Source organism: Folsomia candida, unplaced genomic scaffold (genome assembly GCF_002217175.1).
Source record: "Folsomia candida strain VU population unplaced genomic scaffold, ASM221717v1 Fcan01_Sc001, whole genome shotgun sequence".
Lineage (NCBI taxonomy): Eukaryota > Metazoa > Arthropoda > Collembola > Entomobryomorpha > Isotomidae > Folsomia > Folsomia candida.
This window is the reverse complement of record NW_019091193.1, coordinates 16101822-16124688: the sequence shown is the minus strand read 5'-3', so window position 1 is coordinate 16124688 and position 22867 is coordinate 16101822. Positions and strand designations below refer to the sequence as shown.

At 37.1% G+C, this 22867-nt stretch overlaps 1 protein-coding gene and 1 long non-coding RNA gene across 3 annotated transcripts in view; one reads left to right on the top strand and one right to left on the bottom strand.

The window, feature by feature from the left end:
* Nucleotides 1-21709, top strand: part of LOC110851012 (lachesin) — a 50590-nt gene extending 28881 nt beyond the window's left edge. Inside the window, exons 4-22 of one of the 2 annotated variants that reach the window (XM_022098641.2) lie at nt 1368-1389; nt 1464-1502; nt 1736-1797; nt 2099-2128; nt 2205-2259; nt 7288-7374; nt 7447-7478; nt 7548-7587; nt 7732-7800; nt 7903-7962; nt 13826-13854; nt 14775-14835; nt 14905-15042; nt 15103-15136; nt 15268-15299; nt 16101-16169; nt 18210-18275; nt 18984-19100; nt 19675-21709. In XM_022098641.2, coding sequence (XP_021954333.1) covers nt 1368-1389; nt 1464-1502; nt 1736-1797; nt 2099-2128; nt 2205-2259; nt 7288-7374; nt 7447-7478; nt 7548-7587; nt 7732-7800; nt 7903-7962; nt 13826-13854; nt 14775-14835; nt 14905-15042; nt 15103-15136; nt 15268-15299; nt 16101-16169; nt 18210-18275; nt 18984-19100; nt 19675-19733 — 1101 coding nt within the window. In that variant the 3' untranslated portion in view covers nt 19734-21709. Of the gene's footprint in view, nt 1-1367; nt 1390-1463; nt 1503-1735; nt 1798-2098; nt 2129-2204; nt 2260-7287; nt 7375-7446; nt 7479-7547; nt 7588-7731; nt 7801-7902; nt 7963-13825; nt 13855-14774; nt 14836-14904; nt 15043-15102; nt 15137-15267; nt 15300-16100; nt 16170-18209; nt 18276-18983; nt 19101-19674 lie in introns of those variants that run through there. The other variant, XR_004835469.1, reaches the window with a different exon arrangement.
* Nucleotides 5402-6004, bottom strand: LOC118436470. Its single transcript, XR_004835475.1, has 2 exons — nt 5780-6004; nt 5402-5705 (listed from the first exon to the last, which is right to left on the bottom strand). It is a non-coding gene; the product is annotated as an uncharacterized LOC118436470 (long non-coding RNA).
* Nucleotides 21710-22867: the final 1158 nt, after the last annotated feature.

Sequence of the window (22867 nt, the reverse complement as noted above, 5' to 3'; positions counted from 1 at the left end):
CCAGTGGTACCGTATCCTCTCTTTCTGAGGAAAATTCTCCCAAATTTTAGAAACTCAAGACCAGTTGCGTCTAATATTCCTAGAGAGTAGTAGGATATCAGACTTAACCGGATTAATCCTATCCGAATCCGACAGGGTAGGATTTGATTGGATTTTTCTCTGACTCAATAAAGGTGGATCGGATCGGATAGGATTGGATTTTTTATGACCCGACCAAGTCGGATCGGATTTCAAAAAACATCAATCCGACTACAGTATAGTGGTGTTTATGCTTCACGTCATCGTCACGTACTCCTTCAAATCCGATTTTTTGATTGGCTGAACGAAATGATCACTACGACAATTAACAATTTTAACCAATCAAAAAATCGGATTTGGAGGAGGACATGACGATTACGTGAAGCATAAACGCACCTTATGTATATATAGAGAGCAGTAGGACATCGAATTTAATCCGATTAATCCAATCCGAATCCGAGAGACTCGGATTGGGTCGGATTATTTTAGGACCCGACCTGGTCGGATTGGATCGGATTTTTTAAGGATCCGAACAAGTCGGATTTAAAAAAACATCGATCCGACTACACTCTGGTTTCCTGTGCCAGTAGTGGGGTCTTTTTAACAAACCCGAACTTTTCACCCAACCAGTTTTGCTTTGTTGCTAGAGGGACATCTAGAAATTTTAAATTTCTCTTAGAAGGCCTGAAATAGGGGACGAAAGGAAATAATTGGTTTAGAAATTCAGAATACGTTTTATTATGTTAGACCGGAAGCCAAAACCGTTCCATTTGGTCAAAAGCGTGAGAATGGTAGGGTTGCGAAAGCTAAAAAAGGGCTCATTGTTATTTAATTTCAAGTGCATTTTAAAAAAGGACGTGTATATAGACGTATTATATACATAAATAAATCATATTATTGTAAATTATATTGTTTTTATAATCCTACACTCATGAAATATATGGTAATGGCAGCTCATCTAAATTTGTGGTAACCACCATCTAAATTGGTGGCTGAAAAGGCTAAAGTTGGAAAAAATTCATCCGGTGGCGAATTCAGCTAAAATTTATGGTAGATTTCAGCTTATTCGGTGGTGCATTAAATTTAACCCAGATTCTATTACATATTATGCACAACTATTACCTCTATGAAAATTCTAATGCTAGATATATGATAATTTAGAAATTTCACCGCTATTTATTCCAACAACGTAAATGCTCCTCACAAGTCAACCCTCTGAAAAAACGACTCATTATCTTTCAATTACAAAAACTACGGATTTTGAGCAATTTACAACTGACTTCACTAATGCTCCTACACATGTATATTAATTTCTCGTGAAATGGAGAATAAAGTTATTATATTTTCAGGTGGCCTGGATTCATTTCGAAGGTAAATTTAGCAAGTCTTCAAAGTAAAATAATAGTGTTTACTAAAATAATATAATTATCTTTATCTTTTTCCAGGATCCGCAATTCTTACTGTACAAACCCATGTCATAACAAGTAAATGAAATAAATAAAATAAAAAATAAAGTCAAGATCGTTGGACTTTTATGTTCTGTATTGTTTCGGCAAAAGCTAGCATTTAGGCAAAAAACTGGAACTGGAAATAAAATTGTCATAAGCGTTGCCGATTAAATCCTTCACGACATACATTTTACACTCTGGAGCGAAATAAAGTCTAACGATCGTGAAACTAAATACAATACTAATTTTCACTATTGTCAAATTTTAAGGAAATCCTAGGATTAAAGTGACTCATGACAAGCATCGAACATGGATTCTTCATATCGAAAATGTAATAAATATATGTGAATCATCTTGAATTTATTTTATAAGACTCGACACATATAAGTATATGAATATTTATGCACATTATTTTCATTACATTTTTTTTCACATTCACATGTACATGCATATGTACGAAATGTAAAGCGCATTTAATTGTACATTATCATGTCGATTGTTGAGTATATGGTTTTTTTGGTATAGATATTTAGTTTACCTCTAGTTAACAAATGTGTCTAATCTGAACTTAATGATTTGTGTAAGCTAAACTTCCTAAAATTCTGGTTACATAAATTTTTGTGATATTGCAGGTACAAGAGTCAGATGCTGGAAGATATATGGTAAGAAAAGTTTTGTTCATCATATGCAATGTACTTAACAAAAGTTTGTAATTGTTGCTGATTGTTGCAATTACAGTGCCAGATTAACACAGAAACTGCAAAAACACAATTTGGATATCTTCACGTCGTCGGTAAGCAAAAAAAATTATCAAAAAACTTCTGCCTCCAAACAAGTTTAATCATTTCAAAAATAAGAGATTGACGGATAATATTTGACTCGGAATGCACACATTTCAATTTCAACTATTTTTCCATGCTTGGAAATAGTTCAGAGTTGACACCATATTAAATTTGATCATCTCCATACATATAGTCCGTTATATCGATCTATGTATTTATAAATAAATATGTACACATCTATTATATTCATACATTATCTACTAAATTTAATACACAATGACATCAGATTTGCTCGTTTGAGCTGGAGCACACCGTTCCGAGAAAGGGGAAAACCGAAACCTGATCTGAGGATGAGTACATTGAGGTCTAAGGACAACATAATAGAATTTGGTTGTCGGTATGCGATTGAATTTGCAGTCGAGCTGAATCAAAAATTTGTCTTTGTGATCTAAACACAAAGAATCAGTTTGAAAGTTGGATTTATTTTTGGTGAGCAGACAAGTGCGACGTTATCTTTCTTTAACTACTATCATTCTAGAATAATCCACATTTTGAAACCAAACTATGCTGTACAACGCATAAAAGATACATATTTTGTCATGTATGGACATCTCGTCTATTAACAAGTTTATGTATTGTGGACACATACGTACAAGCCTTTTGTCGTTGGAAAATGTATTATTCGAACTGCGAAATAGAACAAGTTTGTCATCAATGCCTGCGAATATTCCTTGTAACTCTATGCATTCAAAAGTGATGGTAATCGCGAGTCTTGATTTCATGTTTGCGGCTGTTGGTACAAGATTGGAGCCTGGTGGAAAGAAGGCGGAAGAAGCCATTAGACGGATCATATTGCCTAGTTTTGCCTTAATTGGTTTCCTAATTAGCCTGCTATTAGAACGACTGCCTAGTGAAAGCAAAGTCATTATGACTGCGTGAGGCACACTTATATTCAACAGCTCGTGTCGACTTGCACTCATTCTTTCCAAATGGCAATTTCCCTTTCCGTTCAGAATATGTACAACCCATTTCCCAGAACACCATGCAGAAAGCTCGAGCTTTCACTTCTCCATGGCTCTCCTACTGTGCACCCCTCGAAGCCCACACGTTCAGTTACACATGCATATATGCACATACAGACGCCTCCTTCTCACTCAATGGCTCCTGCAAGATGTTAATGTGCTCACACAGTTTCAAACGAATTTGCTGTTGCTCAAGATATCGGATAAAGATAAGTCATCCGTTGAATATACGTAATGAAGTTGATTTGTTGCTACTTGACTCTAAAATGGTTTCAATAACATTTTAGGAAATGGTAGGAACAAGAATAATTAGAATTAGTGCAACAAGCAGAGCTTATCTTTGACACTGTGTACCTGTTGGACTGTTAGAATTGAGTTAGCGACAAGTCTCTGCATAATACGAAACCCTTTCCCATATCGACCTGGACACGGTTTGTGCAGAGATTTAAAGTGCTACAGTGGGGAATACTTATCCACGCGTAGGCAGTGATGTCATCTAACTCACATTACTCATATTGCAACATACTTGCTTGGGAGACTTCCCCCTTTTCATTATTCCTTATTCCTTAGTGACGAATCCCATCCTTCCTCAAACTAGGCATTGCTCAACACAACGTATTCATAATTTATTATTAGTTTTGTGCAAGCCGTTGCGTTTTCTGACTCATGCGTCTCAATTTTTTTCTCTTTTTTATCAGAATTCTACCAACAATAGTTATTTATCTAAATTCGTTCTGGTTAATAGTCTCAGATTGTAGTTGATATTTTATATCTAAATTACGATTTTTAAATAAATACAAAGAATTTTTCGAAATAAAGTCCCCGCACACAGGCGATATCAACAGGTCGGAAGGGGGAAGGAGAATGGAAATACACGCAATATGCGTTATGGTTTATTTCTATGACTGGGTGAAATTTGTGGCTATAAGCCAAGTCTTGTAGTGATGTGTTGATACATAAAGGGCCAACATTGTTTCTTTTTTATATTGAAATTGGTTCCGATTTATTGACAATTGCTTCAACAAGTATGCACATACGGTTCAAGATTCGTAGAATGGATGGAGTTGAGGTGAAGCCTCACATCTCACGCCAAATGCGACAAAGTGCAGAATAAGCAGCTTATGGTAAATCTAAACCATGAGATCCTCTTTGTCTTCTTCTTCGACAATACCCATCGGCAATGCCTGGTAAAAATGAATTGGCCAAGTTCCAAACCACCGACATGAAATAATGCTGTGACTTATGCAGCACAGCTTTTTCAAGGAATTATTATTCGTGAGGGATATAATTCTATATAATTTTATATGGCATTAAGCCATAGACAGGCCAGGCAATTTTATGAATAGAGAATACATATGATGAGCAGAATTTAATTGTTGGATATGCAACATGGATTATTGGGTTGATCATATACATATGTACATAAATATGTAGTGGACAAGAAGGCCATGGTCCCACCATGAACACAACATTCAGTCCGTGAGATAAGATTATTGCGTAAGTCTTGATTTTCTGCTTCACGAATCGTGTTTAATCCATGATGGATCCTGGAGTTATATGCTCATGTGAATCTCACACAGATTTATTCGATATCTTCCAGCTTAACACAAAGTAAGCCAGAACAGAGTGGTTGGTGGTACATGCAGTGTGGCGATTGTGTTGTTATTATAGAGCTAGCGAACCAGTTGATGGAAGTAATGAAGGACCTAGTTCCTACATATTATGCCACTTGGTTCAACAATTCCACACGAGTCATAATGGTTAGAGCAGATATTGTGAAAATCGAGCTGCAGTTCATTAGTAGAAAAATGAAGAAAGAATCCCGGAGATTTATTTTTCACATTCTGGCAAATGCATGGCATGACAAGTGGGCAGTGCAGTGGGCGAATCTGTCAGAAAGCTATTTCGTTGCAGTCACAATAATGGTATACACACCAGGAGGGGCACGAAATGATGGACTGGGGAACTAATCGTAAGTGAGCGAGCCTTATGAAAATGTTTTATGAGGCGTGTAATGGCTATTATCAGGAAGTAATGAGATTCTCGTGGTAATGGAAATGACTCGATTTCAGAATTATATGCAGGCATGAACGAATTAATAATATTGATGAGAAACCCAAATCACAACAGCTTATTTTAGTATACAAAATGTTTCACTTTTTATTATGCAAAAAATTGCATTGAAGGCATGTAGACGAAATTGCAAAATATTTATCGCAACCCAGTTTACCGATTGGTGCAGTTAGTGGAGTTGCGATTAATTTGAGGACACCTGCCCCATTTTCTGCGACACCGCGTATGGAATTCATCATCTGTTTTTTGTTTCCCATGGAGGCGTATGCCAAGGAGCGTGGGACACCATAGGCGATTCCAAAAATTGGAATTTTAGTAATGCCATCGAATATAAATTCTTCTCCGCTTTCAAATTGTTTCATCTGTAACATGAGACTGATTAGTAATTAAATTGACATTGTTTATCCGTATTCCTCCCCAAATAATGCACACTCACCTTTACAACACTCATATTTTAAAAAAACAAAGACCCTCGGCTAAAAATTACCCCTTTTCTTAATCCCGGGTTGAACAGTTCCAGGTTCCGTAGTAGATTTGAGAGCCGAACGCTTTTAAATTCTTATCATCCTTGTGTTTTGTTCACCCGTTCGGATTGTAGTTATCATCAGTACTGATAAAAAATCAGATTTGTAATCTCGAACAGTATTGCACCACTCGCTCGTATCTTCACTCGTATCTTCTCCCATAGCATGAGAAGCAACATTTGAGAATAGTCTCTTCTATGTATTCAATGTTCCATATGCAGACGACAGAGCCAGAATAATGTATGTGATGATAATTTGTTGATTCAACAAGCTCTTTAATTTTCGGTATGAAAATTTATGAAGTTCCAAAGTTGTGGGATGCCCATAACATGTAGATGAATTGTCCAGAAAGAAGAAAGTACTACACACACACGAATATCTATACATACAGTTTTTGTGAGGATCTTCTTTTCCTTTCTTCTCACAACATCCCCCACTACAGATATACACACTTTTCCTCCTGCTGCTCATCCACCCTCCTCGGCTTGGATGCAATGCAGAGAAATGCGTAAAGCCACCGAATTTCAGTGACTTAAAGTCCCTGGAGACTCCAAAAAAGTAGGAATTGACGAAGTGGCTTTTAACTGCATCCCACTCTGACTTCTTCCTCACTTACAACTTTCTTCTCCCCATTTTGTTTCTTTCGTGTTGTTTTTCTTCCTCGAATTTGTACATTTAAGAATGAGGAGAGGACTGACGGGACGAGGGAAAGTTTCTCCTTCTCTTTCATTCAATTCTCTTGTATGCACCTTATTCTCGTCCCTTGGTTGGTTTGAAAGAGCAGAAACTTATCGTCCCCAATCCAAAATAAGATAGTGAGCAAATGCATCCATGTATCCTATCCAAACAAACAAACTACTCGAGCTGAACGCTTTTATTTCTCAACAGACAGTCAGTTAAGTTAGGCAAAAGACAATTTTTGAAGTAGTTTGATGTAGCGCAAAGGTATTCCGTAGGTGCGTATAGATATTTGCAGGCCGGGAAGAAGGGTAAGATTAGGAACTAGACAGCCGACCGACTGTTCAGTCGTAAGTGAAGACAGGCCAGAAATTTGTACAGGTTGAGTATGGTGTAGAAGAAAAAAAGTGAAAGGCAAGGACGGACGAAGAAGTGTGTCCCGGATGGAACGATAGAAAAGATAAGGAAAAGGAAAAGTCGACCTAATGTCCCTGCCATGACTTGGCATCTTCTCTTAAATTTCACGTATTTCCGTCGAAGGAGCATTTTTGCCATTTTTCGGAAAACCTCACTCGAAAACGGTGGAGCATTGTTTGTATAATGAGACAAGTAGTGACAATTCTCTTACCCTGCTGAAAAAATTATGTGCAATTGAATGTGCAGATATGCAATAACAACACGACAAGTAATATACATAAATACTTATCAATTTGTGAAACAATGTGCTCTTTTCCTGTTACAGTTCCACCAAACATTGACGATTCCATGAGTAGTTCAGATATAATTGTTCGTGAAAACTCAAACGTTTCTCTTCAATGTCATGCTACAGGTAACTACTTACTTAATATTTAAAATTGATTTCGAGTCATCATTTAAAAACTTTTTTACAATTCTCAATAAGGTTCACCAACCCCTGTGGTGAAATGGAGACGGGTGAGAATACCTTTAGCCCAGTGATGTCTATTATGTATTTTGGTTTTTACATTGACTTTCTAATTTTAGGAGGATGGCGGTGACTTGAGAATCAATAAAACATATTCAGGTCTTAATCTCTAATTAGCAATTTAGACTAAAATTAAATTTTACTTCTTAGAAGTTTTTCAATATTTAAAATAATATCAGTAGTTCGATTTGTTTAAATGTTGATGGTGAAAATTGTATATGGTTTCATTTCATAAACTTTCAGTCGCCGAGTGGGAAGGGGAAACTTTGGAACTGTCTCGAATCAGTCGATTGGATATGGGAGCACATTTATGTAAGAAACCTCAGCAAAATTAATTTTCTAATAAGCAGGAACCCCATCAATTGTTACTCAAATGCAAGTTTAATTAATTTGTAACTATTACCTTATGTGAAGGCATAGCCAGTAACGGCGTCCCTCCCGGAGTGTCGAAAAGATTGAAGATATCCGTTGATTGTAAGTTGCTATTTGTTTACATATTATTAAACAGTAAAGTTAAGCGATCCAGCCAAATCATACGAACTGGTCATTTCACAAAGTAAAGTTTGGCATATCCCTAATAACTCGGCCAATCAGCTCTGCGGCAACGCTGCTGCCATCATCAGCAGCACAAAGCAAAATAAGGGCATTCCATATTATTAGCAACAAAGTGTGCGCCACTAAATTTGCGGTGGTTAGTGAAAGCCAAGTGAAAGTGATGGGAGAATAAATGGGGCGGCGTGTGGCACAACTTAAGTTCTCATCCGTTTGGAAGATGTCGATTGGAGTTGATGTCTGGGGATGAGATGAGACAGATGAGTCTCCGTCCACCCATCCAGCCCGCCCATGAATGTCTTTTTGCCTCCACTACTTTCTCTCGGCCGCTCCTGATTTCCTGCACCCTTCAACCACCACAAAACCCAGTAGCGAGCCAAGTAGCGAACCAGCCACAATGGCGAGGCGACAGATGGTTGTTTCATCAAAACCGTCTCATAAATGGCTTCGTCCCGACTAATGCCAACTTCTCTCCAGCCTCTCCAGCCTCAGTTTTACATGGGGTGCGTCTTCCTGATTTGTATAACTAAAATAAATTGGAAACTTGAAACTGTACATGATCCAGTGATAAAAAACACTTCCAAGTTTATGCTATGGGGTTGTTGCTAATTTCAGCCTTGGTGTACTTGTTGTTAAGCGTATTACTTATATATGTTTGGGTAGGCTGAATATGTACTTGTACAAACTTTGTAAGGTGGTGCAAATATGAATCATGTAGAGAAACATATTAATCAACTATTGCATGGGCATAAACCTTGGAGCAGAGATGAACCTCCATCCATCTCTTTTATTCCAAATAAGTATTTTTCCCGAGTCATTTCCATACTGAATTCTGTGAGCGTTATTGCTTCAGACGCGAAGGAGAGGAAGTTAAGCCGAAATCCAAATACACAACCCAGATTGGTTTGTGAGTTTGTGGGAAGCTGTTGAACATGAAAAGGATGCAAAAACTCGAAAATTTCCTCCTTTTGGCCTATTATTATTGGTGAGCAAGTCGGACATGGCTTTGGTGAAAGTAATTACAAGCGACAACCACTGTTGACAACGAACCGCAGGAATGCCGCCAACGTTACTTTGCTCTCTCTCCGATTGGAACCACTTCAGACGACTTTATCGATCTCACACACAACCCGAGTGTCTTTTTGTGACTAAATACAATGGAGGGTGCATATCGGTTCTGTTGTAGTTTGCTTCCATTTTACCATTTTCCCACGAAAGCATACGCACGCATGCAGAGCCGGCTCTTCTTCTTTGCATCGAAAGAAGGAAGACAAACCACTGGGACAAAAGGAAAGAGACGGGTTTAACTCAACATTCAATTTTTAGACAAATAGGGGCTCACAAATGGAATGAATCTGTCGCCCTGCCTTATGCTCCCGTCTTGGGGGTGGCTGACTGATGTGAGTGCCTGGCTTGCCCTCCTGGCTTTCTCAGCAGAATTCACTGCCCTCAGATATTTTTATTCCCATTCTCACTCTGTAAACCACCAATTTAAAACTATGTACGTGTATCGACGGCAGAGATAATCTGTAGAAAGAAGACTTTGTTATGCATTATGGAATGATCTTATTTACATGTTTTTCTTATTAGAAATTTGGCATTTACTTGTTGTCGAACTTGACGTAGAAGTTAATTAATTTTTATCACCGGATAATATTTGGTGATTTTCGACTCTGTAAATACGAATATACATATTTCATTCTATTTTGATAAGAGATTTAGATTTCGCTTAGACGCAGAATGAAATAAGTCCCTGCGTGTTCTCTCTGTTGTGACATACGCATTTTATCCGACGGGTTTTACTACATGTATTTATGTGTGTACAATTTGAGTTTACGAGTCATAAACTAGAGTTACAGTTGTTGAACTAATAAACCAGGTACTCAGGTTGAGACGAAACTGGCGTTCTTTGGAAATCAAATACATTTTGCAGGATTACATAGTCTACGAAACAATGAATCACTTTCGGATTCCTTTACTTTTCAGACTTGAGACTACTGGCATGGTCTACGTACACATGTATTATTTTAATCAAGTCAAGATCAGGTTCCTCATGAGGAAAAGGTTTCAAGTAAATTGCTTACTGTAACTAAAACTAATTGTAACTAAAAGTTGTTGGTAAATCGGTTAAAAATCGGACAAATGGGTGAAATAATTAAAAATAATGTTTCGGGTGCAAGGATAAAACTCATGAATCGAATAAAGCTACATACATAAATAATTAGGTTGTTGTATTTAATCGTTAATTAATTTTTTGCACACTTTCTAATCAATCTGAATCTAATTAGTCAAAGTGCTTTAACGTAACTTTTGAATCGATTTCGCTTAAGTTTCAAGAGCAGCAGCAGTCAACGAACAGACAACGTTAGATAATCCACTTAGACTAGTTCGCATGAAAAATCCGACTTCACTTGGACATATTTGCTTGGCTCAAGTAAATTTTAATCATGTAAATGCACTGTAAATCTAGCCGTTAGTCCAAGAAAAAATCCATTTGTGACATCAACAAAAACTTTGTTTGGGTGGACTTTCTCTCATACTCGCTAGGAAAAAGTAGAGCAGGGAAGAGTTCTCCCAGTTTGATCCTTCTTCATTTGGCTTCCTGCTTTGGGTACTCCATTTCTTTGGGTGAGCCGTTTTCATGAATGAGGGTGAAATGAATGATGATGGTGAGGTGGTGGTGGAGGAGGAGGCCCACAAGCAGCAGAAACAACCAAGTTGTGAAAGTTGTCCAGAGAAAGCAGTGATTCCACCCATTTGACAATTATTACACGATTAGGCAGAAGGCGGGGGGACTTTTTAACAAAATTAAAGGAAGAGTTGTAGTGCCGTAAGTTTCTTCAAATCTGCAATCTAATTGGACGGTGGGGATTCTGTTTAATTATTTGTGACTTTCTTTTAATTACTTACTAAGAGTTCGTTTAGTGTACATCCTTGAGTGGAGAATTTCTAGGTTGGCTCGAAAGGAGGAAAGTATGCCTCTCGGCCAGACTCATTTACTTGGCCAAGTCCAACCCGAGGTTTGCCATTTAAATAAAAGTTATGGGCATGTTTTCAAAACTTTGCAATCATATACGCCATGTGCTTTCACATTTCTCATTTTAATGAATCATAAACATATTGCCGGAAGAATCCTAGATAAATTGGAACGATAAAGGATTAGTCAACCGTATTTATTTATAGCTTAAATTAAGTATCTCTAATTATATTTCTCCAAAAGTTCCATTAAGACAGCTGGAAGATCAGTCTGTTTGGGTTAAGAAATTCGTATACCTTGAAATTTAGTTAATAATCCGGTTAAAATAATTTCATATTTTTAAATTAAATTTACACTTGCATCGTACTTATGTACCCAGTGAGTATACATAAAATTCAATGTAAAATTTTAACTTTTCCGATAATTCTTTTTCTTTCAATAAGTTTTCACCTGGGATCGTAATTCGGCATCACGTTTGAAATATATATATCGTCCCACTAAATAACCCATTTTTGGTCGGAGTGCATTGTAAAAATTGGGGCGAAATATCCACGATTCCTTTATTTTGAGATTGATACGATTTTCACCACCACTGAAGCTGATAGAATCGTGGTGGCTGCTGGTTTGCAGTTAGTGGATTTGTGGTTGCTGGTGGACATATTTTTAAAAAGGCATAGGAGAAAGAGATTCCAATCCTGGGTCTCATATGTCAGTGCCAAACTTCTATTGTGACCAGATGACCACTTGATGGGTTCAAGTGCCCTTATTGGACGTCTCTATTCCTCTCGCTCTCCTCAAAAGAAATGGATATCCAAGTCTCTGGCCGTGTATTTATATAGACTGGATTTATTTTCCACGACTCCATTCACACCACACGGCATACAAATGTATGGCTGGATATGGATGTACGCCTGGGATTCCGAGACTTTTTTCGTACAATGCGTGCATTCACATTGTGGTATTATTGTTAGCTCTGTGATAAATACATATGTGTAACTACTACGGATTTCAAGTAGCATATCTCAAAGTAGGAGAAAGCACGGGAAATATGGACGGAACATTAACAACTGAGGAGGATAAGCTTAGACCTTATTTTCTTTGTGAGATTGAGTTTGAGGTGTTTCGCTAAAGCGGAGGCAAATATCAAATCCGGAGATTGGGACAAGTGCCAAGAGTTAGGAGAGAGAGGGAGAGTGAGATACAAGTGACTTGTCGTTTTCTATACGAAATTGATTTCCCACCCCTTCCTTTGTAACTGCCTGAGAGCAAATAGGACTTTTTCTTATTGGTTTAATTATCGTCGAGCTCATTGAAACACGTACCAACTGACCAGCAAGATTTAATGACTCGCATTTCTGTTCAGTTACTTGCCAAGTACTTTATATAAATAATGAGGGGTACTTGTCCTTGGCCAACATACCATAGATACAGATGTAGGTAGGTCAACTGTCTGTTTCACAGTAGTGCATATATTCATTGGATTAAAAAAATAGTTTGAAGAATAGTATGACAAGTTCCGAAATAATAATAATAACAGTACATGTCACTCGTGTGTACAGATACAGGAGTTTTTGTGAAAGTTTTCCTGACATGATTGGAAATAACGTCAAACCGATAAAACATGGAACTGTAGGATTTCTCACCAAAAGAGTTTGGTTTCATGGGCAGCATTCCTCCAACGGCATGAGACGAGAGGAGGAGGCGATCCTACGACTGGGAAAGAAGGCAGATCAGGCGAGATATGTGGATGGCGATGCAAAGAGGAAAGCAAAACGGTTGTAGTTGGAGAAAGTATGGGGGTGATTGCCGTTTAGGCATACCTTTGGAGGAAATGGGCATGAAGTGTGCCGAAGTATTGAAAGATAGTGGGCCATTTGGAGTTTTTCTTTGGAAGGAATTCTTATCGCATCCGTCGTCGTCTAGAAGATGAGGAAAAAGACAAGGAAGCCTGGTAAAAGAGTCGTTTGATTGCTTGGATATATGTATTTGGGTTCATGTTTCGTGGCGCTGCGAGTCCCGAAAGAACTAAGGAAAAGATGTGAAGATTGCAGATGAGGCCGTGGTAGAATAGTAGTTATCTGTCTCTCTCTCTCTCTCTCTCCGAGCTGGACAAATAGGGATGGAAAGCACGACAAAGCGAATCTCTGCTGCTCGCACGACTCCGCATTGCCTCCCATTTGTATCCGAAAGTATCAATGAAAGTGAAACTAGTCGAGAAATTCCCCCAAAACAAATTAAGGGACAAGCGATATCGTGCTTTATGGGGTTGCCAGCACAAGAATTCTCATCGTCGTCTCATCGTCCAACTTACGTCACTATTGGAATTGCACTAAAGTGATTTCTTCTGAGCGTTAACAACTTTTCTTAGACTTTCTGAAATTGTTGTTCGACATAAAACTCGACATTCCAACCGTAGTTGGACTTATTGCTGTCAAAAGTTTTTAATTGTGTGAGAATTTGCAATAAAATCTTTTTCAACAACATCGGACAGTGGAAATAAATAAAATGGACCATGACTATTGGAAAATATGTAGGTCGCACAGGAAGGAATATTTTCTACAAAGTTTGACAAAACTAATTTTACGTGCCTGTCAGCGCATTTTGGTTGTTGGCGGAATGGGATTTTATGATATAAAATTCGATCATTATTTGAAGGCTGACTTAGTAAAGGTATTTATTTGGCTGGGTTGACATGTCGGTGGAAATAATATACTTTTTTCATCAGAGTCATGGGAAAAGTTATTGTTTCGACACCAAGACAGGAACGACCAAAGCCGACTGATTTTGATTTATGATATGTTTTATCAGTCCCCCCGATGGCATGGATCGAGGCTCAGGTACGTTTATCATCATTCTATGTAACTTATATGTAATATGATATATAAATAAAATGTATGTATGTTCATTTATAAATTAATATCTCAGTTAAGACATATATAAAACGTTTCTTATAAGGGTGATAATATGTATCTTGGTTATATTTCATTCAAAAAATAAACTATTTGTACATAAACCACCAATAATTCATAAGTAGATGAAAAATGAACGTCATTTTTCAAAAATAATGTCGAATAATTAGTCAATGAACATTTCTTCAATATCTTTTGATCGAATACGAATTGGGAATCTAATTAAAGAAGGTTCTTCTTCATCATATATATACAGGGTGGTTAAAATGTCACGCCACAATGGAAAATTTTTCAATGGGAAAAGTCCCTAAATCTCCATTAGTTACAAGATTTCGGATTGAGATTTTTATAAATTATTATCAAAACTGATGACAAAATTCTTAAAATGTTGCATTTTAGAGACAAAATTTCGGTAACTAATGGAAATTTACAAATTTTTCCCATCGAAAAATTTTCCATTGTTGCGTGACATTTTAACCACTCTGTATGTGTGTATATATACTCACTTAATAGATTCTATAATTGCACCAATTTCTTCTGTAGTAGTAGGGTATTCTGCCATAGTAAAAAATAAATACAATAAGTAGAGTAAACTTTGGAATAGATTTAGTTTTCCTGAGGAGTTAAACGTTGTCACTCTAAACCACAAATGAGGACAATGCAAAAGTATGAGGGCTAGTTAACTCATCTCAACCTTATCAATGTTGAGGCTTCCTGTGAGTAGCTGTGAAAAAGACGCGGCGTCATTTCCTGATGCACACTATTTCGAGATACTCATCTGCCTCATACCCTTCATATGTTCGTAAAATCTCGATTTTTACTTTACGAAATTGATTAATGTTTTGCAGTTAATCGGTGCGGGCGTTGGGTTTACAGTGACATTGGAATGTACAACAGAGGCTCATCCAGGTTTATTTCACAGTTTGGAATGGTCATAACTTTCATGTTGCTTATATTTATTTTAATATCAAACCACAGCCTCTCTGAATTATTGGACACGTGAGGATGGTCATATGATTCATGATAATAGAAAATATAAATCTTCTAACCAAGTCGGTAGCCTACCCTACAAAACCCATATGAAACTAACCATTTCCGACTTGCAACCCAAGGACTGTAAGTAGAATCTCGTGTTACCCCCTTTGACTTATTTTTCTAATTTTCTCTTCGTTTCAGTTGGGACGTATAAATGCGTTGCAAAAAATCCGAGGTAAGTTCACTTCATCAAAATGTATGAATACTGTGGATCCAATGGATCGACTTATTGTATACTTTGCATGTGCTAATAGCGAGGATACAGTAACTTGGGCAGATGATCTAGAGAGTTGATATTTCTTACAGGGGCGAGACCGATGGGAGTATCAAGCTCTATCGTAAAGTTTACACTTTCTCAAAATGTCTCACAATGGGCTTACTAATACGTCCAATCCTTCGACCTTTCCCCACTAATTCCTTCTTGTATTAATATACAACACATTTAATATGCACAGACACTTATCGTATTTTTTAGCTAACCCAGCATTCCTACTTTTAGTTTTCTCTAAAGTGTAATCATTTATCAATAATTGCCTTCCCATTACATAACTCAAATGATGATTTTCTCATTATTTTGAGGAATTTTGGTATCAAAGTTTTTAATTGGTCTTTTTAACTCACCTTTCAACACTTACACATTACCATCTTTGGGTTACTTTAACATTAAAATGGGTCGCGTCTCACTAAATGCGTCTAATGACATTAGCAATTTCGTTCTAAAATCCACACTTGTACTACTTTTCTAGACGGAAATTAAATATGTCTTGGTTCTATTCCCCCATTCAAAGGAATGGTGACGTGGTGCCGCCCAAGTTGCGGAAATTGTTTGACCATGGTTTATGAAAACCTGGCTGAAAAAACTGTATTGACGTCACATCAACAAATAGCATCTCTTTTTCTCTCTCTGTGCATGATGACGGACAGGAGACGAAGCAACCAATGTCACTCAGCTTCCTTCCGTTCAGATTCCACGCTCCTTTCTCTGCTCTCACTAACCCACTTCGCTCGGGCCTTTAATTTCCTTCGTGTCACTTTCTCCTCTCCTGCCCCTTCCACCCTCCTCCGCCCTCCGTATTTTAAAAGCTACGGCGTGAAACAGATTCCATGGACCTTTTTTTTACGAACTTTCTCATTTTCAGAATCGGCTCCTCCAGCGACGACAACGATACCAACAACCACCACAAAAATGTCGCATAGAAAACATAAAGGTATGCAAAACATCTACACGTCTAACAATTACATTTTTTTTGTCTGAAGAAGTTCACTGCATGTGAATGAATGCATGCAAATAAACCATATTTCACACACAAAATGTCACTTGATACTGATTTAAATTTAGTAAATAAAGGTATAAAGATGCCTATGAGTAACTTATGTACTATTTCTTGAAAAGCATTAGTTTATTTGTAACTAAAATTAAAATTGCACCGAATGCGTAGTCGTGAAATGTGTTTTGCGGTTGTTTTTAGGACTCTACGGTCAGTTTTGTAATTTCTTGAATATTACTACGGATCAGTTAAATCATAGAAATGGATATATGACCAATTCCTCCTACTTGATTCTCATTAAATACTTGTATATTTACTTTGGGGTGCTTTACTTTGGGCCAAACGGGGATCATTTTTGTGCATACGTTGGGCGACGGGCGACAATCTGACATTTCATTTCTTATCACGTTTTCATGTTCAGTCTCGTCCAGTTCACCTACTTCAATCGTGCATAGGATAGAATAAATCGCGCATTGTACTTTCTTGATTCCTTCTTTGGTGTTATTATTTGGCGTTTAAGGAATTATTATTAATATTGAGCGCATAAATATTTTCCACAAAGCTACATACATAGTCTTGCCATAAGGAGTGATAGTAAAGCGTAGTTTTTGAACGGGTCAACATAAAATTAAAAGGTCAGTTGTGGTTTGTGTATACATTCAGTGCCTATCATTGGTGTTGACCGCTTTTACTTGACATCACTAGGTCAAAAGTAAGAGAAGCTTAGCTACACGCGCGCGGCAATGATTTTTCACTTTTTGCACGAGAAAAAAATGCACGATGTTTGATGCAGTGTAGCAGTCCAAGTACAACTACGATCTGGATTCCCAAACTATTAAATTAATCCTAGAGACAGTGTCTATCTTTGGTATAAAGGTTTCGGTGGTCCAAGGTCAAGGAGGACTACAGTGATGTCCGAAGCTTTGAACGCCAGAATAGCACAAAATCTCCGTCTGACACCGAAGAGTTTGGCCATAGAAATGACCTTTCAACTTTAGAGATCAGATTAGCACTGAAAAGTGACCCTAAGATGAAGGTCTTTTACATTAGAAAGCATCACATGCTACAGATTTCCCAAGCCTAAGCAATGGTAAAAAAATCGACCTCTCTCCCCAAACGGTACGGTGAAAAAACCAAAAAACCTAACCCGTTTACCGATGATAATTTCTTTACGACAGAAACATATTTCAACAAAAAAACTAACACGTTTTATGTCAAATATGCTAAGGGTTAGCTGATTACAAAATAAAGGTCAAAATGTTATCTTATCAGGCTCCATTCATGGTTTTGGCGGGAATCGGCGGAATTGAGCAAAAACAGCCCAATTTCCTTGATTAAGGAGAGAAGATAGTTTAAAAATCTATTTGATAAACGTCCTGATGAAACTGGAGCACCCCCTCAACTAGTCCATATCGGATGAAAACCCACCGACCTTTGTGAAGGCGTCTACAGTAGCATTTACAGCGAAATTCGTGAAAAACTGGATTAAAATCAATATTTCTGACTTCATTTGCACTTTAGGTTTAACGTTGGAATTTTCGAACCGCAGACAACTTCACCACCAAACATTGATTAAAATTGAGGAAAAAGTCTGTTCTAAGCCTCATATAACTGTCGGGGTCAAAAAAAAATTTCTGACCCGGGAATGATACACTTTGTCCATTAATTTCGTGCGTATTTTTTATGGAGCTTTCACTTTCGTGACCAATTTTTCATGGTCACAGGAGGAATATATTTTCAAGTTTAATACATGTTTTCTACTTGAAATTTAACTGGCTTTTCAATGGAATAAGAATAAATTTGAAATTCCTTAAAACTAAGCTAATATAGTCATCTACTCTACTATCACTTTTTAAGTTGAGACTATGTATATTTCTTATTGGCTTGTCCACTGCATTTCGTAGTATATACAAGCGATTTTGTTGGTATGCAATTCCATCATCATTTCCAAAGTCACCATGATCTCGTTGTGATTTACAGATCAAAGAGAAAAGAACGATACTGGGAGGAAACCGAGCTCGTTAGCCGTAGGATTGAGTGAAAAAGGTAAGAAAATACTTTTCTTCCTCGTGTTTGTGATATCTGATTTCACCACAAATCCTTTCTTGTGTAATATCCTCCCACAATGAAATCAGACCGAAAAGTCCCTCTCGCACAGAAAGCAAGTCAAAGTGAGACGACAGGAGAAGTAGTACAATGGCTTGGTTGTCCATTGTCTTGCAATAATAGCGATTCTGAGAGGTTGTTCTTTTTCTATACCCAGCCTCCCCACAATGTAACCCATAACATAGGAACGCACATGAAGTTCATGTCATGAACGTATCTCGATGGTGACTTTGGATTCTGTGCATTGGTTTATTTTATGGGTTACGCGTCTCAAAAATCAAACATTAGAATTCCAAATAAGAGTATTCTAACTTTTATATAAAAAATTGTTGCGTTGTTGCTTCCACATTAAAGTATATGTTGTATTTCAAAGTTTAGACAAGACTGCAGGGAAAGTCGTACATTGGAAAATGTATACAAAGTTTGTCAAGAAATTCGAAACTTTGTGTACCGAGTAATAGAATATGGAGGGAGGCATTTTGTCCTGCTTTCATTTCATTTTTCTAGATCGAAGGTTAGCTTAGTGTGTGTGTCCCTTGGCGTGAGCTAATAAATGGATGTTGATTTAGAAGTGTGTTGAAAGGGGAGGAAGATTGATAGATGGACAGTTTAAACCCGATGTGGTATTTACTTGATGATATATGATAGATTCGGACTACACATCCATTCTCAACACGGTGGACAAGTCACGCCAACGATCGACGAAATCGAAATCGTCGTCGTCACCCGGTGACTCCACGGAGTGGCTGGAAGGTAACAGCCTATGTAAGTCGCCTCTCATTAATCATCCTTTCACCTCCTCACACACTTTCACCCGAATCTCCCTTCCGCCACATGTCTCTCCCTCCAATGAAAACCAAAACCACACTCACTCGCTCCCACACAAATTTGTACGAGATACACCCGTGCCCCCATCCACCGAACTCACAGTTTCACCTTCTTCGCCTGTATTCTCATCCATTTCTAAACGTTGACCTCTCTTTCTAGCAAGTTTGTACAGTGAAGAAATTTTTAGTGATTTAATGACTATTTGGTTGAGTGAGTAAATATATGGATGGGAGAGGATTAGAAGTGTACAAGTTGTCATTACACGTTAAATAAAATATACAAATCACTTCCAAATTAGCCCATTTAGGCCTTTCCATTCCCCAGGGTATGTCGTCAAATAAACACTTCTTAGAAATAAAACACATTTAATGACCCAAACCCCACATATTTTTCTACAATTCGTGCATCGTGACTAGTGCTTTACACAGATCCTTTAACAATGAAATTACCGAATAAATATCATTGTAGTAATACATAATTGAACAAATATTTTATAATGTTGCCATTTTAGCGTCCACATCATCTCTGCGGTCACTCTGCTCCCTGATCGTCGTCGCTTATCTTCTGTAATATTCCTCTGATTGATACTACCAGGGGTCACCACGCAACTTAAATCCACATATGCAGTCGTTTTCTTATAAATGACTGCTTTTAAGCATCACTGCAACGCTTGAAAGCGATTACAACGACTAAATATTACGCTATCTAGGATGTAGTAGTTTGTGCTGGATACGGAGATATGTTTATCAATAAGAAAAATTTAAAAACTTGTTGAAACTGGATAATTCTCACGAAGGCGATCCTAATTCGATCCTAATCAGCAAGATTTTTCATTTAGTTCCTCCGTCAATTAGAACTAACACGACTTTGCACAACGCTTCTGCATTTAAAATTACATGAGAGATTTTGATATATATGTATGTGTATTACTGGAAATCAACAGTTTTACATAGGTGACATGATTCCTATTTGGACTCGAATACCAAGCCGACATGACTCGAATGACCTAAATATATTCCTCGATTATTTCAGCCTAGCATCACTCCACCTACGTACACGGCCAGTCGAGAATCATAGATCAAGAGAAAGTTTAATATTAATACGTCCCACAGAGTAAACAATACGGACGCGTTATTCAGGTCAGGTACAGATCAGAATACATAAATTAACATATAAATAAGTATATTAGCACACAATCAAACTTTATTCCAAATTTGCAATTCTCAAGTCAACCAACTGCCCTTGTGGTTGCTTCTGTTTGAATTATACTCCAACAAGTACGCTATGCTAGTTTATTAATAGTCAAGTCAAGTCAACATAGCAATCGAGCCTGTTTCCTCCTTTCTTGTACATGCGAAAGTCTAAATAAATAGAATATCTTCTTGTTTATATAATGTAACCAACATCAGATTTATTTATGAGAAATGAACACATTCCTGGCTAATCGTTTGTGTAATTGATTTTCTGCTAAATAAGTACATTTACAAGTAGCCGCGTTTCATTATAAAGGCTGGTTATTTTGTCATTATTCATATAATAATTATAACCCATGTATCTAAAACATTAAAATCCTCCAGAAGAAGAATGTGTCCAGGTACTATTTGAGAAAACTTGTTTTACTCACATTTTGAAAAAGCACGTGGAAAGTTGGTGTGCGAGAAAGAGATTAATTTAGAGTAAAGAAATGAATTATGGGACGTGTTGAAAGATGAACTAGCTTCGTAAGTACACGCAGATTTATTGTAAGTGCAAATTCAAGTAATGTGGCTCATATGTATGTGTGTGTGCAAGTTGACTGGAATATATTTGCAACAATGTCCCACGAATAAATTAGAAATGCGACGCAACACAGAAAGTACAGAGTCTGTGCATGGTTAAAGAAAGTAGCTCTAGGTTGCAGCGCTGCTATTATACGGACGACAAAAATGTTCAAATGTGCTTCAAATATATAATACGTATCCACCAGACTGAATCCAGTATAAAGCATTCCAAAAGATGGGTTAAGTGCACAAGTGTGAAAATGAATGAGTGACATGAAAAATAATATAAATAAATTATACAAATTCTTTTTACGTAATTGAATATGACAACGGTCCGAATATTTCATTTGTAGTTTGTAGTTTATAACATGCAGGGTAATTATACACTGTAGGCTACATTTGTATTTAATTAAGTATTATTTATGTTACATACATACATACCTGTCACAAAAAGTTAAGTTTATGAAACATAAAAAGCGTTGCGACGATAGTAATACGACAAGTTTAATTTGCATCAAAATACACAAAACAACAACCTTCAAACAAAGTAAATTAAAATTAAGGATTCGTCGAATCAATTAACTCGGTCAGCTCTGCAAAATTTAAGATTATTAGTATAATATTATTCAAGTCAATGCTATAAAAAATAAATGTGTACATCTTGTCAAATTATAATATAAATATGAACATTAATAAAAGAAACAATTTACTAAACATGTCCAGAAATATATAGCTAAAGAATGGATTAATAAAATATCTCAAGCATTCGGGGCGAGTGAATGTCTATATTTGGACAGTGGATCAATTGTGTTCATTCAATCGGAGCTACATATGTACATACGTAAGCACTGCATATATTGCCATTTTCAATACGCCCCTTCCCTATAATTATAGAAAGGGTTTCTCCATCGTGTTGTGGGGATGGCTGAGAAATAAGTTTGTCATCCATCTATCCATAATCCTGTATATTACTTATTTCTTTGGCTGAGTGACCGGAGAGCATTATCCTCATCAAGTCAGTCATGTTCCCCACGGTGCAAGAAGGAAGACACCACCAAATAAAGCTTTCATCTTTCTCCGTCACGATTTAATGAACCATGTTCGAGATCAATCATACTGCAGTTAATTCCATTAAGAAATATTGCCTTCTCAAACCAACGAGTGTCTGATAATTTTGAGTGTCGAATGCTTTGTAAGTAATGCTCGAAAAAAACACGTTGCATTTCATAAAGCCTTCGTCTCCTGAACTATTCAAGTCTCATTATTGGTGGCTTGATGAATGGAAACAAAACTGAACGTATATGTCAACATATAAATACATACGTATTTCTGCAATTCTCAAGCACACAATTCTACATAAATTGGTTTAAAAAAGGTTCAGTCTGATCTTTCAGGATACAAATTGTTGCAAATTCGGACAAATTAAATTCATGTATTCGGTTATATAATTGAAGATACTTGTTCAAGATGCATTTCCATCGGAAAAGAAGGCGCATTGTTCATTTATTTGGAAACTCGCTCACAGACTGAAAATAAAGCAGGAGAATCATTAAGGATTCTAGTCGACCTGAAACTCGAAAAATGTTTCTTCTATAATTAACCACCTTAAACTACACGCTACTTCATTACTGTTTTTATGCTGTCTCGAATAAATCAAGCAACATCATCGAAAATATCTCAAACTAGAACCAAGAAGGGACTACGTATGTATCTATTAACTAACGGGTTCCAAGTTTTATATTCCATTCATCGCGTCGTGGTTCAGCTATTTCCAAATTAATGCAATCACGGGAAATGGGGATTTCCAGAAAAGAATGAAGGGTGGATTGGATGAGGATGGCAAATGGTAACCCGAAAACTCTCCCCGTCTCGAAAATCACAGGAATATCACATTTAATTGCAATTCCTCCTTTCACCGAAGGAATAAAAACGACTCTTATTTGA